This window comes from Benincasa hispida, chromosome 9 (assembly GCF_027475165.1).
Source record: "Benincasa hispida cultivar pf3 chromosome 9, pf3_genome.v1.1, whole genome shotgun sequence".
Lineage (NCBI taxonomy): Eukaryota > Viridiplantae > Streptophyta > Magnoliopsida > Cucurbitales > Cucurbitaceae > Benincasa > Benincasa hispida.
Window position 1 is genome coordinate 89,346,537 of NC_143486.1, and position 16,458 is coordinate 89,362,994.

A 16,458-nucleotide genomic window follows, 5' to 3' on the forward strand; every position below is an offset into this window, starting at 1 on the left:
TTGTTTTTATTAAAAATACTAAAAGATAGAAAACTTTTTTTTAAATAAAAAATATAATAAACTAGTATCGACTACTAAATTTAAGATTTATTGAAAATATAAAGACTAAAACTAAGAAGCACAAATATTGATACGGATACACGATACAAATACAATACGATATGACGATATGCCAACTTTTAAAAAACTAAGATACGAATTTGTTAAAGATACATTATATATATATATAGGCCAATTAATTGTTATAATAGTTATTTTAAGTTAGATTAAAATAGATTCAAGAAGAGAATACAAACTTGGAAAAAAAATCTAATAACGTTGAGTGGCGGTTGAGCGACTAAAGCAGACGGTAGGAAAAAGTAGAAGATGAAAATTAAATGATGAAGTTGAGGATGAAAGGGGTGTGAATCATGATTTAGATAGTGAGAGAGAAGGGAAGAATGAAAATTTAATTACATTATGAGTTTTTTCTTTTAACTTTTTATGTTTTTATGAATGTTAATATATTTTGTTTTGATTGCTCGATTTAAGTGGATTTTTATGTTTTAGAGTGATTTTAAAATAGTTAAAATTACTTTTTTCATTTTCAAAATTACCGTGAAACATGTTAAATCCTTCAAAACTAATTTTGATTATACGAAATTATATGAAAACTACATTTAAAAGTGTAAAATTGAAAACTAAATTAATTTTGAGTAATTAAAAGTGTGTTTTCAAGTGATTTAAAAAAAATGCAAAAAGTGATTTGGATGATTTTAAAATCATTTCGAAACGCACAGTTAAATAAAATGTGGGTTGAGTTTTTTAAGTGGTTGAGCTTAAGTTTGAAAAAAAAAAACAAAAAGATACAACATATCTTATTCATGTATCTGGAAGTATATGACAAAAAAAATCAGATACTTCAATCACCTATCAAACATATATCTATCACATTTTCTAAGATTAAAATTGAACCAATTTCAAAATATATATGAATGAAATTATTTTTAACCTAACAACATATGAATGTCTTCGCATTCCACTTCCGGTGGACTAATAAATTATTTAGAAAAGGATTTAAAAAAAAATTATATAACATGTGTAGCACAAGCACATGACATATAAAATATAAGTTAATTTAAATAATAGTTTCTTCCATTATAAATAGTAGTAATAATAATAAAATGGGCAATTTCTTCTGCCGAAGAATTGAAATCCAGAAACACCCGTTCCATGGAATTCTCGACCGTACTTTTCCGATGCGCTGTTTTCCTTCTCCTTCTTTTTCAGCTCTTCTCCGCCGCCGCCGCCGGAGGGTCATACTCGAGAGTGAAGTATCTGCCGGGATTCTCTGGACCTCTTCCCTTCGAACTAGAAACTGGGTTAGTTTAATTTTGTTGTTGCAGCTTCCCCATTTTGTGTAGATTTGATTTAAAAGGAAAAAAATTGGTAAAAGCATTTTTTTTTTAATATTGTAATGGAACAGATATGTGGGTGTGGGGCATTCAAATCAATATCAGGTATTTCACTATTTTATTAAATCCGATCAAAATCCCAAAATAGATCCGCTCATTGTTTGGCTCAGCGGGGGCCCTGGTTGCTCTGCCATCTCCGGACTTGCCTATGAAATTGGTAATTACTTCAACCCTTTTTTGTTTTTTTGCTTTTTTCTAATGGAAAATGAAGGGGACCACACTCTTCATAAGATAGATGAGTTACTTCAATTGATTTTGAGATGAAGTCCCATTCTAACATGGTATTAGAACCCATAAAATCTAAACAAATGATCTTGATGCAATAAGAAGAAATTGTGAATCGATCAAGATTAAGTATTTAAACTCCAATAATCAGTTTGTTTTTTATTTTTTATTTTTTTTATAATGAAGCTTATTTTCTCTCTTTTTGTCCCCTCATTACGTTTTTCTTTAGTAAAAAAGGTTTATTTTTTGTTTTTAGTTTTTGAAAATTAAGTTCTATGAATGCTCCTCCCATCTCTAAATACCTTGTTTTCTTATCTATTTTTTATTCATGTTTTCAAAAAATCAAAATAGTTTTGAAAACTAAAAAAAATAGTTTTTGTTTTTAGAAGTTAGACATTCAACTCTTGAACTTAAGATGGTTGAATAGATTTAATTTTCTAAAAGTAAAAAATATAAAACGAAATAGTTAATTTAACTTTAGTTTGTCTTTTCAGCTTGAGTGACTGTGATTTGAATGATTTTATCGATGATCTATTTAAAGGTCCTATGAGTTTCAAGGAAGAGCCATACAATGATAGCATTCCTGAACTACTCTTAAACCCCTATTCATGGACGAAGGTAATGATTATTAATTAAAGTTTTGACCTATTATAAAAAGATATATATGTGTTTCTGTCTTCCATGTTCATAGTTTGACTAACTTCAGTTCATTGTAATAAATGAAATGCTAGAAATCTAGCATAATATTTGTAGATTTGCCTGTGGGAACTGGATTTTCGTATGATACAACTTCATCCGCTTTCAAGCCGGGAGATTTTAATCAAATTAACCATTGTGTTCAATTTGTGAGAAAGGTATACAGTATACATGAGTTTAAGTTGGAGTAATTTCTCAACATTTTGTCTGTAATTATTAAATCTAATATAAGAAGGTTGTTATTTTTTACTTATGGTCTTTTTCCTTTATTTGGATACGTAGTGGTTGATTGATCATCCTGAATTTAGAACAAATCCATTTTATATGGGTGGAGATTCATATGCTGGTGCAATTGTTCCAGTTGTCGCTCACAAAATTGTAGAAGGTATAAAATTCTTTCTACTGACGATTTGATCATCAAATGAGATAAATTGTTATTTCTTATCAATATGTTTTTTTTTTCACAGGAAACGGACATATTTTTCCATTTATAAATTTTCAGGTTTGTGATTAAAATTTCTTTCCATGTGGGGTTCTAATGTTTGAGTTGACAACTTTAATTAACTAATGGAGATTTTTTAACTATTGTTCATGTTAGGGATACATATTGGGAAATCCTTATACTATTCGTGACTCGTTTATAAATTTTGGAATTCCTTTTGCTCATAGGATGACACTCATCTCTGATGAATTGTTTGAGGTAATATAATCAACATTTTTGAATGAATAAAAAAAATACATTAAAAAGAGAGAGAGAGATCAAATTGTTTTTAATCTATTGGTTTGTTTACAGTCATTGCAGACTAGTTGTAAAGGGAACTACGTGAACATTGATCCAAACAACGTGGAGTGCTTAAGACATTACAAGAGATATAAAGAGGTTTGTGAAATTATTTCTATATTATAACAAATGGTTGGAATGCCTTAAATTTGTTTGTTGGCGCTTCAAACAACTAAGTATGGGGGTCTCACTGCCCGGTCAGCGAGTCGGGATCCAAGAGCAGTGCGCCTTGGTGGAGGTTCGGGGGCAACGCCCCAGAAACCTATTCAGAATTCGTATTTAGCATATTTATTTATTTGTAGTTATTTACAATTATTACTCTAGATTTAGAGTAGTACGCTATATAAACTCTCTAACCCTAGAGGCGCCGTTTGATGTAATTTTCTGAAAACGTTCCCCCTATTCTTCCTCTGTTTGTGGACGTAGCTAACACACCGTTAGTGAATCACGTATATTTGTGTGTCGATCTTCTCTATCTCTACGTTTCTTTTTGTATTCTTTAATTGTCGATTTCGTAACAAAAATGATAGTATTTGATTATATATATATATATGAAAATCTTTTGTTTTTGTTCACAGTGTATTTCGAAAGTTGAGCTTGCATGTATTATATATCCAATATGTCCATCAGAGTCTGCAAAGCATCAAGATGTATATGGTCGAAGATCTCTCACCAGCACCTCAAAGTTGTTGCTTGATCAGAACTCACCACTCCCTTCCCAGCGTTGTCCTGTAATTTATTCTTCTTCTCATAACATAAATATGCTCTATGGAATCTCTAATGATCATGAATCATTTTTGTCATGCAGGAACATAAATACAAATTTTCTCATGATTGGGCTAATGCAGGTCAAGTTCGAAAAGCACTTCACATACGTGAGGTAAGAATATAAGTCATGTGAATTTTTTTTTTAATATTTAGTAAAATATATTGAAACTACAATTTTTGTTTTTTTTTTAACAGGGAAGTATTGGAGAATGGATAAGATGTAAGAATAAAGATGTGTATAGTTTTGAAATCGATAGTGTTTTTCCTTATCATGTGAATCTTAGTTCAAAAGGATTTCGATCTTTAATCTATAGGTAATATTGAGTAAGTTTTCATGTTAAATATGGTTATTTATGCAATAAGTTCTTTTTCTTAATCCCTTTTGTTTTCTAAAAAATAGTGGAGATCATGATTTGTCGATATCGCATTTGGACACTCAAGCGTGGATCAAAGCTTTAAATTACTCTATTGTTGATGATTGGAAACCATGGTTCATCTTGGATCAAGTAGCCGGGTATTTATTATTATTTTTTTGTATTATGTAATTAATTATGATATCTTTATCTACTAGTTTATTAACAATTTTACTTTTGAACAGATATACCAGATACTATGCAAATAAGATGACATTTGCAACTATAAAAGTAAGAAAAACGAAGGAGGTGAAATAGTTTAGTTGGGTTTGGTTTTACCTTTGGTTTCTTATTTTTGATTTTTGATAATTGTGTTTGTTTCTCACAATTTTTTACTATGATTTTTGCATTTCCTATTTAAACATTTGAATTCTTAGTCTATTTTTCTTTTAAAAAATAATTTTTAAAATTTTGACTTTTGATTGTGAAAAAAATAAAAGATACATAGAAATGAAAAATAAATGGAAGCAATATTTATAGTCTCAATTTTAAAAAGAAAAAAGAAAAAAGAAAAAACTAATCTATTACCAAAGAAAAAACTAATCTATTACCAAACAACACCTTTATTATTATTATTATTACTATTATTATTATTTTTACAAATTATTTATATATATTAATCAAATTTGTAGGGTGGAGGACACACAGCTGAATATACACGAAAAGAATGCAGCATAATGTTTAGTAGATGGATATCGGGAGAACCCTTGTGAGATAAATTCATTTATTTTTTGTTTTTTTTGCTTTCCCATATGTTTTTGGGGGAGGAAATCCAATTGATGGTTAGGTTGACATAGTCCAAATCAAACAATGTTTTAAATCTACTAGACTTGGAGCTATACTTTTTAATGGTAAAACCGACCCAATGATTTGATGATCTGAGGTGTTCATATTGCTCAAGTTATATATGGACAATTTGACCTTTCAAACGCTGATTTCATTCATTTTTATTTAGCTATTATTATCATTGTTGGTGTTTTGAAGAGAGTGAAATTTGATTGTATTGGGATTGGTGTCTTAAATCTAGTGTATCTCGTGATTTATAATTATGTTAATATAAATTATTCATCTAATAACATCAGGTACTGTATTTGACGATTAGATTGCATTAATTCAATCTAATAAACTAAGATTGAAGGTTATTTTATAAAACTTAAACATATATGTGGAGACATGTAAGTGGATCATACTTATTTAGGTAATAATAAATGATATGTAGTAGATAGATAAGGCTGGGTACTTTATCCTGGTAACACTACGAATACGGCCTGTTTAGATGTTATAATTGTTGTAAGTGCTACAAATGATCTGATCCTGATCGTTCATGTGAAGATGTGTGAATAAGGTGTTCTACACAAGGAGTTTGTATAAGACCGGACTACGAAATGAATATTCTCTCTATATAATATCGTTATTAGAAGAGATTTACATTTTACTAAGATGACCATAAGAGACTTGACCTTAATCTTGAGGGGGTGTTTAGCTCACCAACATGAGTTAAGTTGAGTTGGTATAATATGTCAAATCATTATTTGGTCCACCAACTTTAAATATTGGTGAAGTTGAGTTGGTGTATTTTACCAACTCATCCTAACTCTCCATTCTTCTCATGTTTTCAATGGCTCCACCCATCGATCACTATTACACTCCGAGAGCTCACTCCAGGTTTTGGCAACCATATTTGATGATAACTCCGATGACTAACTTCAGGCTCCAACAACTGCTCTGATGATAACTTCGACGACCAACTCTGGACTCCGACAACCACCTTTGATGACAATTTCGAAGACGAAATTCGGACTCTGACAACCACCTCCAATGACAGCTTCAGTGACCAACTCGGAGCTCCAACAACCTTCGTGTGACCAACTTCGACAACCAATTCTAGCCTCCGAAACCACCTCTGGTGACCCAACTCCGACGACCACCTTCCTGCTACCAACTCCGATGACCAATTCAATCCGACAACAAACTCCAATGACCAACTCTGATAACTACATTCGTAGGCTCAAACAACCACTTCAGACTACAAATTTCGATGAAAATCACCTTCGTGATCACTTTTGAGCGAACAACTCCATCAACCAACTCGAGGCTTCGAAAACCATCTTTGTCGACGCTTCGACAACCAACTCTAATACCACCTTCATGTGACTAACTTTGGTCTCCGACAGTCACCTTTGACTACGATTTCCAGCGAAAATCATCTTTGATGATCAACGTTGACAACCACTTTTACCCGACCAATTCCGGGATTCAAAAACCACCTCCAATGACAAACTTCGACAACCAACTCCAATACACCTTTATATGACCAATTTCAGGCTTTAACAACCACCTCCTACTACAAACTCCAGCAAAAATCATCTTCGATAATCAATTTTTTGACAACCACTTTCAACTACTATAAGACTGATGATTGTTAAAGTATCACTAGAAGAAACTTGGGCTTTAATGTCGGTTGGCAAACGACATTAAAGATAGTATTATTAAAGCCCTTTAATGTCGGTTGCCTTTAATGTCGGTTTTAATAACACCAATAACACAGCCTTCAATGTTGGTTGCAACCGACATTAAAGCCTTTTTTGTTTTTTGGATTCTTAACCGACATTGAAGCCCGAATCTGTCTGTTTTATCAATTATTGTCCGTTTTTTAAAGTTCCCTTGCCAAATCCATTTTTTCGGTAAAAAAGTATAACATGACACATCATCATCGAACACTGTGGATATGACATTATTCGTGTATGGATTGTAAATCTATTATATTTAATCCACAAATTCTGCTATAGAATTATAATTTAAAAGGCATACAATAATTCAAGCGTTGAAAACATAAATTACAAGTAATACAAAGATTATGATTTTACGAGGGCAACAGAATCTTCCGTAAGGGCAACACAATTTTATTTGTCTACAAATTTGGGAGGGTTTGAGAGATTAAGAGATGTAATATACGCTGTTAAGATGGACTTCATTATCAGGATTCTTCATCTTCAACTCATCCAGCAACTACAGAAGAATTGGAAAGATTTAGAATTTAACTTCAACTTAATAAGTAATGTGCTTGAGATTAAGAATTTAACCTCAGGCAGACTCTGATCCAAGGAGAAAAATTAATATTATAACCATAGCCACATTTATATAATCATATGAAAGGCCAAATGTTAATGAAAATTTAATCTATCACGTACATTGAAACGTACTATAATGTGATCAGAATACAGAAAACAGAAATGCCAACTCATATGTAACAGTAACACAATCAAGATAACCAGCTTCTGTCATATTGCAAAAGTAATCTCCATTCAACAGAATGAATGCATAATCTGATTATATGAAACAGATTTAGCCAAATAAATATACCTTATCTGGTGTCATGCCAAGCTCTCTCTTGAATGTCACACACTTGATTGTACGGGGATACTAGGCATAAAACTAACCTACAAGAACATAAGGACCAGTTTTTAGTATGAAATCCAAAGCAACAGAAGTTTCTAGATCAATATTAAACCGCATACCTTGAAACAGGAGGACAATAATGGTGTCGAAGACTATCAATTTCCCAAAGTGAACTTCCTATACCAATAATTCTTGTTAACAAGGATCAATCACCAAATATTAAACCACCACACAATAAACATAAAGCGGCCACAAGTAGGATTAAATCAAAAAGGCATGATTCAAATTGAGCACACATGGACTATTGTGGAACAAACAACCACGACACGTAGCTAACTGTATTTTCAGCCATGAAATTTGACAAGACTTATGAATTAAAACATCTTGTGTAAACCATTGGAAAGTAAGTCAAGAAAGCAATTTTGACAAGTGATAGTGATATTAATAGTTAACCACAGGAATACTAATTAATCCACATGTCCTTGTCCCTTTCCCTCCAATAGAGAAAAAATCCAATTGGAAGGCACAGAATAAATTATCAAATGCATGATGATAAGAATATAATCAAAGAAATTAAAGGAAAAAAACCACCAATTTTCAAAGTCAAAAGGAAAAAAGGAAAAAAAAAAAAAAAAGAAAAAGACAACACTTACTCAAGGCGCTAGATTTAATAGGATTAGTTTCCTCTAGGGTTGGCAACGGGGCCGGGGCGGGGCAAGCGAGAGAGGACTTTATGTGCGAGAGTGAAAGTGGAGGTATGAGCGAGAGTAGCGAGAATGGAGGTATGAGCGAGAGCGAGAGCGAGAGTGATAGCGGGAGCGGGAGCGAGAGCGAGAGCGAGAACGATTAAAAACAGTGCTACCTTCAATCATAACCAATATATTATGATTTCTTTCTTCCGAGGGAGCATTAGCTCGACATCAGATTTGATTCTCCGAAGTAGAAATGGTCTCAGTATTCCATGCAGTTTTGCTATCATTTGCAGGATTGGAATATCTGAATATGGCACACTTATGTAACAAATGGTGCTAGAAAAAAATGTCAAAAGAATTACCAACCTGGGCCTTTCTGTTCTCTTGTGTTTCTTTTTTTTCTTCAGCTTGACACTTTCCAGAGAGACATGAACAACAACGAATCAAACATCAATAAATTCTTTCTCCAAATCTCTAATGCTCTAGTATTCCTCTCTCCCCTAAGAAGTACAGATGAATGACGAAACAAAAAATGTATCGCATTACCAAAACTCTTAGAACTTTGTGGTTTTTTTAGCTGGTTTATATTCAGAAACACTAAAATGTAGCCAAGTAGCATTACCTCAAAAAACAGATTCAAATTCTTCATATTACCTCAGAAACAGATTCAAATCCTTCATTACGGCTGGTGACAATCTGCAAGGAAAAAGTTCAAGCCTAGATTAAAATTGACGCGAAAAAAATCTAAAAAGGGGGAATGAAATTGCAGATTGAATTACCTCAGAAACAGATTCAAATCCTTCATATCTCTACCGATCTCTCTGTTCTTTCTTCAATTTATTTTTTCAATCATCGTTGGAATCTTCTCAAAGCATCGATTATGATTATCGCTGCTTGTTTATCAATGGCATCAGGAGTACGGAAAGATGCAAAATCGATTTCAAATCGGTACTACATGGACCAGCATTGCCAACCTATCTACAGGTTCTGCCATTTCTCGTTGGTTCCACATATCTCTTACTTCTCTACCTCAGAAATAGATTCATCGAGTAGGTGTTTGAGGGAGGGATGATCCAAGAGATTGGCTTTTTTGGCATTTTTGGTTGCCATTTTTGATAGCTTTCGGTTTCAGTTCTCTTTGTCGTCTATGAAGGTTTGTCTAGAATCTGAGAGAGAAAGGAGAGAAATAAAATGTAAGCTAATATCATTATAAAAAATATGAAGGTTTGCCACCTAAATTGCTTAATTTTTGACTTAATTATAAAAAATATCAAAGATCGCATTACATTCCTTAAATTCTGTCCAAATCTCGCTCTCTCCAACTTTCTCGCTCATTTGGCTCTCGGCAGTGTCGCTCTGTCCATGTTTCTCGCTAAGTATCTCGCTTTTTTCAGCCTTCTCGCTCATTTAGCTCTCGGTAGTGTCGCTCTCTCCGTGTTTCTCGCTAAGGATCTCGCTTTCTCCAGCTTTCTCGCTAGCTTGGATCTCGGCAGTGTCGCTCTTTCCCATTTTCTTGCTCAGCCAGTCTCGCTCTCTCCCATTCTCTCGCTCAGTCAGTCTTGCTCTCTCCCATTATCTCGCTCAGCCAGTCTCACTCTCTCCCATTCTCTTGCTCAACCAGTCTCGCTCTCTCCCATTTTCTCGCTCAACCCATTTCGCTCTCTCCCATTTTCTTGCTCAACCAATCTCGCTCTCTCCCATTTTCTCGCTCAACCCATTTCGCTCTCTCCCATTTTCTTGCTCAACCAATCTCGCTTAGCCAGTCTCACTATCTCCCATTCTCTCGCTCAACCAGTCTCACTCTCTCCCATTCTCTCGCTCAACTAGTCTCACTCTCTCCCATTCTCTCGCTTAGCCAGTCTCGCTCTCTCCCATTCTCTTGCTCAAATCTCACTCTCGCTCTAATCTCGCTCTCCCCATTCTCTCCAACTTCCTCCAATCTCGCTAGTGGTCACCCTTACTGCTTGCGACACGTGGATTCCACTTTTCTTTTTAATTTTTAACTTACCCCGTACACTGATAATAAATTTTCACCTCCAAATCTCCCAATGAACAGTCTTCGTACAAAAGGTATCCAAATTCTTCCCACCTTCAAATTATTAATTTCAACCTCCTAAGCCTTCCAATGAACAGTTTCCAAACGAAAAGTTATCTAATTTCCTTTGTCCCCCGAATTCGCTAGCTTCTAACTCCCTTATTAATCTTCCCCGATTTTGCTTACTTATTCATAGCTATATATTCTATTGTTGGATAATTATTAATAAATTTCTTAATTTATCAAATTTTCCCCTAAATTCCACCCAACTTCCTCTTACTTTAATTTATATTTTTCATTATTTTTAGTATTTTATTTTTCCCTTCTAATTAGGGTTAGGATTTTACATTTAGAAAGTGATAACTTATGTTTATATTCAATTACCACTCATTGGGTATTAGCTCATGCTTTCGATGTTTTATGTTTCCCCCCAGGTAGCGTTAAAGTTCCGGAAACACACTGAGCTGTTTACTGCCACACGACAAGAGTCTCCTGCTACATTGTAGGCCTTGCACTGATGTAAATAGATTGCATATCACGAACCTTACGTGTCATGGTTTTGGAACTATGGGACAAGAGGAGTTGTTTTGTTGTGTAATGTCTGAAAGTGTTTCCGTTGTGTCTAAACTTTATTCATGGTTTGTATATAACAGGAGATAGAAAGTTTATGAAACTTGTTTGTGGATATCTTAATATGGAATATGCTGAATGGAAATTAAATGTACTAAAGGATTGTTGTGTAACTGTTCAGATTTAAGTACAAGTTAAGTTGGTTAGTAAGATGCTAAATGTCATCGGGGGAGGTGATGTTTGGCATCTTCACACCTCTTTCTAGGTTAAGTGGGTAATCTGGGAGGTGGTATGACATAAGGCTATCAACAATCGATGCATAGGGGATCCGTCTCATTTCCTCAACCTCTTGAGGTGCCTTAGGACACTATTCCTTAGAAAAAAAAAACCCAAGCTTGAAAGGGGGTATACCCCTCTTAGATTTTTGTATCGAAAACATGACAAGCATCTTGTCAATGTATGATGCTTGAGACAATGGACAGTCATAATATGAGGTTGAGGAAATAGACAAGAGTATCTAGATAGACTTCAACATGGCAATAGGTGAGAAAGTCTCCCCATAATCGACTCCCTCAACTTGCGTATAACTCTGTGCCACATGTCTAACTTTGAAGGTTTGCACCTTTTCATCAACACCTCATTTTCTCTTGTAGATCCATTTGCAACCTATAGGTTTAAGCCCATCAAGTGGTCTACAAGATCCCAAACTGAATTGAGATACATAGACTCCATTTCAGGATTCATAACTTTGATCCATTTATCTTTGTCAACATCCTCCATTGCCTTCTTGTAAGACACTGGATCCTCAACATCTCCATTAGCTACGATAGCTAAGGTTTCTGTTAAACTCATATAACGAACGTCAAGGCTTTCTCAACGCTTGAAGTGGTTGTGACCTATTAGATGAACCAATTTCAACAACTTTTGTTGAGGTGTTGGGCTCTTCAACAACTGTTGTTGAAGGTTTAGTAGTTTCACTGGAAAATTAATTCAACACGATCTTACCCTGGGGCTTATGCTCCCTTGTGTGGTCCTCTTCTAAGAAGGTAACGTTTGTCGACACAAAAACCTTATTATCTTTAGGATCATAGAATTAACCACTTCTCATTTCTTTAGAGTAACTTACAAATAGGCACAATTTTGAACGAGGTTCCAATGTCTTAGGATTTGCTTCAACCACATGCACTAGGCAACCTCATATCCTAAAATGATGTAAACTACCTTTACGACTGTTCCATAATTCTAAAGGTGTTCCTGTAACATTATCAGAAGGAAAGTAGATCAAAATATAAGTTGCAGTTTGTACTGCATAACCCCAAAACGAGTCATGTAAGTAAGCATAACTCATCGTAGAACGAACCATGTCTAATAGGATTCAATTTCTCCTTTCTAATACACTATTCTGCTGAAATGTACCAAGTACTGAGAGTTGGGATACAATTCCATGCTCTATTAAATAGTCTTTGAATTTTAATCCAAATACTCTCCACCTCGATTTGATCAAAATTTTTAATCGTTTTATTTAATACATTTTCAACCTCGTCTTGTACTCCTTGAACTTTTCAAGGGTTTCAGACTTATGTTGCATTAAATAAAGATACTCATACCTAGAATAATCATCAATAAAAGTGATGAAATATTCAAACCCTTTACTTACCTTAACATTCATCGGACCACAGAGGTCTAAATGTACAAGTTCTAAGGGTTATTTGGTCTTCTGACCTTTTCCAATAAAAGATTTTTTAGTCATTTTTCCTTCAAAGCATGACTCACATACAAGTAAAGAATTTTTTTCTAACTTGCTTAGAAGTCCATTCTTGACCAGTCTCATTCCTATTGAGATTTATGTGTCCTAATGTTAGGTGCCAAAGATGGACATTTTTCTTAGGAGATTTCTTGTCATTTATTTTGAGTTATCACAGTTTTAAAAAGTTCAGTATTAAGGAAAAATTTAGTTGCTAACGGTCTTAGCACATATAGATTGTCTTCCAGCTTAGCAGAATAAATTTCTATATCATTCTTACAAATAAACACTTTATTTAAAGAAAAATGTACAAAATAATTTTTTTTAATTTAAACGTTTTACAGAAATTAAGTTCTTCTTTAAATCAGGAACTATATATACATTGTCCAACAAAATATAACTTTACTGTAAAGTAAGCCGAAGTTCTCTCATGCATTGTTATCTCCACGGCCTCTAGTTGTCACCAGGAACTAATTCTCTGAAATGAAGAACAAACATGGTTAGTGGTACCTGAATCTAATATCCAAGTTGAATCATCAGTCTTCACTAAACCAGTCTCCGAAACAAGTAAATCACAATTACGTTGCTTGGCCTTCTTCATTTCTGCCAAGTATTTGGGACAACTTCTCTTCCAATGTCCCTCTAAATTGCAATGGAAACATATTCCCTGTTTAGCCTTGGCCTTCTTGCCCTTATATTCCCTGTTAAGAAGGCATAGACTTAGTTCCCGAGGTCGAACCGCTAAAGAACTTCTTAGAAGATGAGGCAACATTTGTCTCTCCCTTATGTTCCTTGAATTTCATCAAGAACTGGAAAGTTTGTAACTCATTGAGCAAGGTTGTCAAGTTGTAGTCGATCCTGTTCATAACAACATTGTTATGGAATTGCAGGAAACTTTTAGGTAAAGTTTCCAAGATGGAGCTAACCTGATTGTTCTCATCAATGATAGACCAATTCATCTCCGCCACGTTAAAGTGGACCATCATGTTGAGATTATGTTCTGGAACAGATGTCCATTCTTGCATACGGGTATTGAAGATGAATTTAAGAGCGTTATGCCTAAGCTGAGCGGATGGTTGTCCGAACATTCTCCGCAGGGACTCCATTATCTCATGGATAGTGATCATGGCCTCATGCTTCTTGGCCAAGACTTCATAAAGGCTTGCCAAGATATAGGGTTGAGCCTTTTCATTCGCCCGTACCTGACGCTCGTATGCCTCAGAACGTTTCGAGCGACATTTGGAGTTGGGATTGGAGGACATTGCTCCACCAAGAAAAATCAGATGATTAGAACTGTGTTAATCATGTTTTTTCTAGGTGATGTAATTATCACCTGTTAACTTATCGGTGACGAGCATGTTTAACGTTGCAGAAGTCATTTTGTAAAATTTGCTAAAACATACAATTTATTTATATTAGTATTCAAGCATTTCCTATTTCGAAAAACCAATAAAATTTAGCAAAATAACTTAATGCACCCTATGTGACATTATTTTGCAATGATGCTTCAGTGAGGTAGGGTAAAAGCCACCGTAGGGTGATCAGGTACCCCTTTACTGAAATGAGACAATCTCAACCAATATACATTACAACTCCTTATTACTATAATTATTAGTCACCATTGATTAGTCCAGAAACTGTTAACTAGCTTAAGATTTTCTTGTAAGTGAAACCCTTCATTTTAGGTTCTAGAGTTTTGCCCCAATGAGCCAAATATAAGGAAAAAGAGATTGGGACAAAAACTAACATAGTTCTATCCATTTCTGGAGTTTGTCTAAAGAGAGTCATGCAAATGTCATCTGTAGGGGGACCCAAGCAAAGGTGATTCGAGGTCGAGCATGAAAACTTACTACAAACTAATGAGAGAGACTGTAGGATGTGTTGATACACGTTCCACTCCTACTTACTATAAATACTCTCTCCATTCACCTTGATATTTACCTATGTAAACACCACCCGTAGGGGGACACAAGCATAGGTGCCTCGAGACCGAGTATAGATCTCACGGTGTAAACTTTGAGGGAGAAACGTAAAAAAGAAAAATGAAGTATCATATACCCAATTTTCCTCCCACTAAGTATGTTACCTAGGGTTAATTTAACTTAGAAAAATAAGGCTAATTATTTTACTAAGTGATTGTTTAAATTTGACTAAAAGTACACTTACTTTGGATAGTTAAACAACTTTGATTAATGTTCATTAAACATTTTAATAAACTTTAATCAATAATTGCATGCTTGTAGCAAATCTATCTAATTCACCTTTCTAGGTTAGTTCCTAGGTACGGATGTTTCGTTTCTGTCTACTTAAATACCCCAGCCTAGACAGAACTAGTCTTAGACAAAAGATCTCTTATAGATATGTTTGCTACAAATTTAATCTTTTAATTAAAACAAATTTAATCCTATTAAATTGATTAAAAGATTAAACTAACTTCTAATCTTATTAGAAATTTTGTGATTTTAGGTCTATGTGAATTATATTTTAAAATTATTTTTAAAAATGATTTAACCTAAGTTTGCATGCAACTCTGAATTATTGATTTTAATTTCTAATTTCATTTAATTATAACAATTATAAAGTAAATGAAACAAATTGAAACCATACATTGCATCGAATGACATACTTAATAAAATTATAACAATTATAAGATTATCTAAAGTAGTATCATGCATCATGCAATTCTCATTTTATTACTAAACATGCATAACACTTATATACTAAAGTAATGAAATAATTAATAACATGCATTCATCCATTCATCCAAACTACATATTATAACCCTTATAATATAAATGATGCATGTTTATATTATTAATATGCAAGCATATATTATAACACTTATATTATATGATGCATGAGCATGCTATAAAATTAAATCATGCAACTATATATTATATATTATATAATGATGCATGATTTTACTATATGACATATATTATGACATATATAAATACAACTAAATCATACATCAAATGCATAATTTAAACAACAATGACTGGACCAGGATTGGACTCCTAACAATTAATTAAATTAATATAATATTTATATAAATTTAATTAATGAAAAACTAACTATTACTAAATAATAGTTAAATCGGTTCAAAACAGGTGAACCGAGTCTTGAATCGCACGACCCAACACCTGAATCGCCCACGAATAGCTCAAACCAAGCAAACCAGATGCGAACCAGCTAAACCACGAACCAAGGTGTGCAAATTGAAACAACTTTTTATCTCGGAGCATTGCAACTCTGTGATCTAGCATTGCAACACTATGGAAAATTTTTCCATTTCGCCCTTCACAGTGTTTTAACGTTAGGGCATAGTGTTGCAACGCTACTGTACAATAGCCACTGTACAGATGCAAAATCCTTAGTTTCTTCTCCGATTTTGGCCTCATTTTCACTAGAAAAACACCGGATAACTTACGAACGACTCAAGACAAACAAATTTACAGACTCGATTGCAATTAATGCTAAAAAACAGAGGGCCCTTACAAACAAATTCGTAAAATTAAAGCAGTAAAGACTAAAAAACTAGAAACATCCAAAAATTGCAAACCATTCATTCCATACATTCATCAACGTGAATACAATACAGAATGCAAAACCCACCATTAACTGTAAATTCAATTCTGAAAAATTAAAATTGGGATTAAGAACCTCTGATCTTATACCAAT

The 16,458-nt window shown here is 33.8% G+C and overlaps 1 protein-coding gene and 1 long non-coding RNA gene across 6 annotated transcripts; one reads left to right on the forward strand and one right to left on the reverse strand.

Annotated features, from left to right (window-relative positions):
• The first annotated feature begins 1,136 nt into the window (after positions 1 to 1,136).
• On the forward strand, positions 1,137 to 11,123 carry LOC120086740 (serine carboxypeptidase-like 7). Of its 3 annotated transcripts, XM_039043529.2 has the most exons (15): positions 1,137 to 1,361; positions 1,466 to 1,611; positions 2,221 to 2,297; positions 2,411 to 2,533; positions 2,658 to 2,760; positions 2,843 to 2,877; positions 2,974 to 3,075; positions 3,169 to 3,255; positions 3,735 to 3,887; positions 3,965 to 4,036; positions 4,120 to 4,238; positions 4,325 to 4,438; positions 4,523 to 4,568; positions 4,970 to 5,046; positions 10,898 to 11,123. In XM_039043529.2, exons 1-15 carry the CDS (start codon positions 1,213 to 1,215, stop codon positions 10,899 to 10,901), a joined length of 1,407 nt encoding a protein of 468 aa, XP_038899457.1. In that variant the 5' UTR covers positions 1,137 to 1,212; the 3' UTR covers positions 10,902 to 11,123. The 3 variants fall into 3 exon arrangements, 2 of the variants coding, with proteins under 2 accessions (XP_038899457.1, XP_090174444.1); XR_005484304.2 differs by lacking the exon at positions 10,898 to 11,123 and having other exon boundaries at positions 4,120 to 4,144; positions 4,970 to 5,266; XM_090318318.1 differs by lacking the exon at positions 10,898 to 11,123 and having other exon boundaries at positions 4,970 to 5,266.
• On the reverse strand, positions 7,083 to 10,369 carry LOC120086741 (uncharacterized). 3 transcript variants are annotated; one of them, XR_016532484.1, is made up of 7 exons: positions 9,715 to 10,369; positions 9,208 to 9,594; positions 9,051 to 9,124; positions 8,390 to 8,928; positions 7,856 to 7,913; positions 7,701 to 7,777; positions 7,083 to 7,346 (listed from the first exon to the last, which is right to left on the reverse strand). It is a non-coding gene; the product is annotated as an uncharacterized LOC120086741 (long non-coding RNA). The 3 variants fall into 3 exon arrangements; XR_016532483.1 differs by having other exon boundaries at positions 8,390 to 8,708; positions 8,795 to 9,124; XR_016532482.1 differs by having other exon boundaries at positions 8,390 to 9,124.
• Positions 11,124 to 16,458: the final 5,335 nt, after the last annotated feature.

Excerpts from the sequence above, each read along its gene's own strand:
- LOC120086740 (XM_039043529.2), top strand. The coding sequence starts at position 1,213 with ATGGAATTCTCGACCGTACTTTTCCGATGCGCTGTTTTCCTTCTCCTT. Across the intron at positions 1,612-2,220 it reads CGGACTTGCCTATGAAATTG|GTCCTATGAGTTTCAAGGAA; the intron begins GTAATTACTTCA and ends ATCTATTTAAAG. Across the intron at positions 2,761-2,842 it reads CGCTCACAAAATTGTAGAAG|GAAACGGACATATTTTTCCA; the intron begins GTATAAAATTCT and ends TTTTTTTCACAG.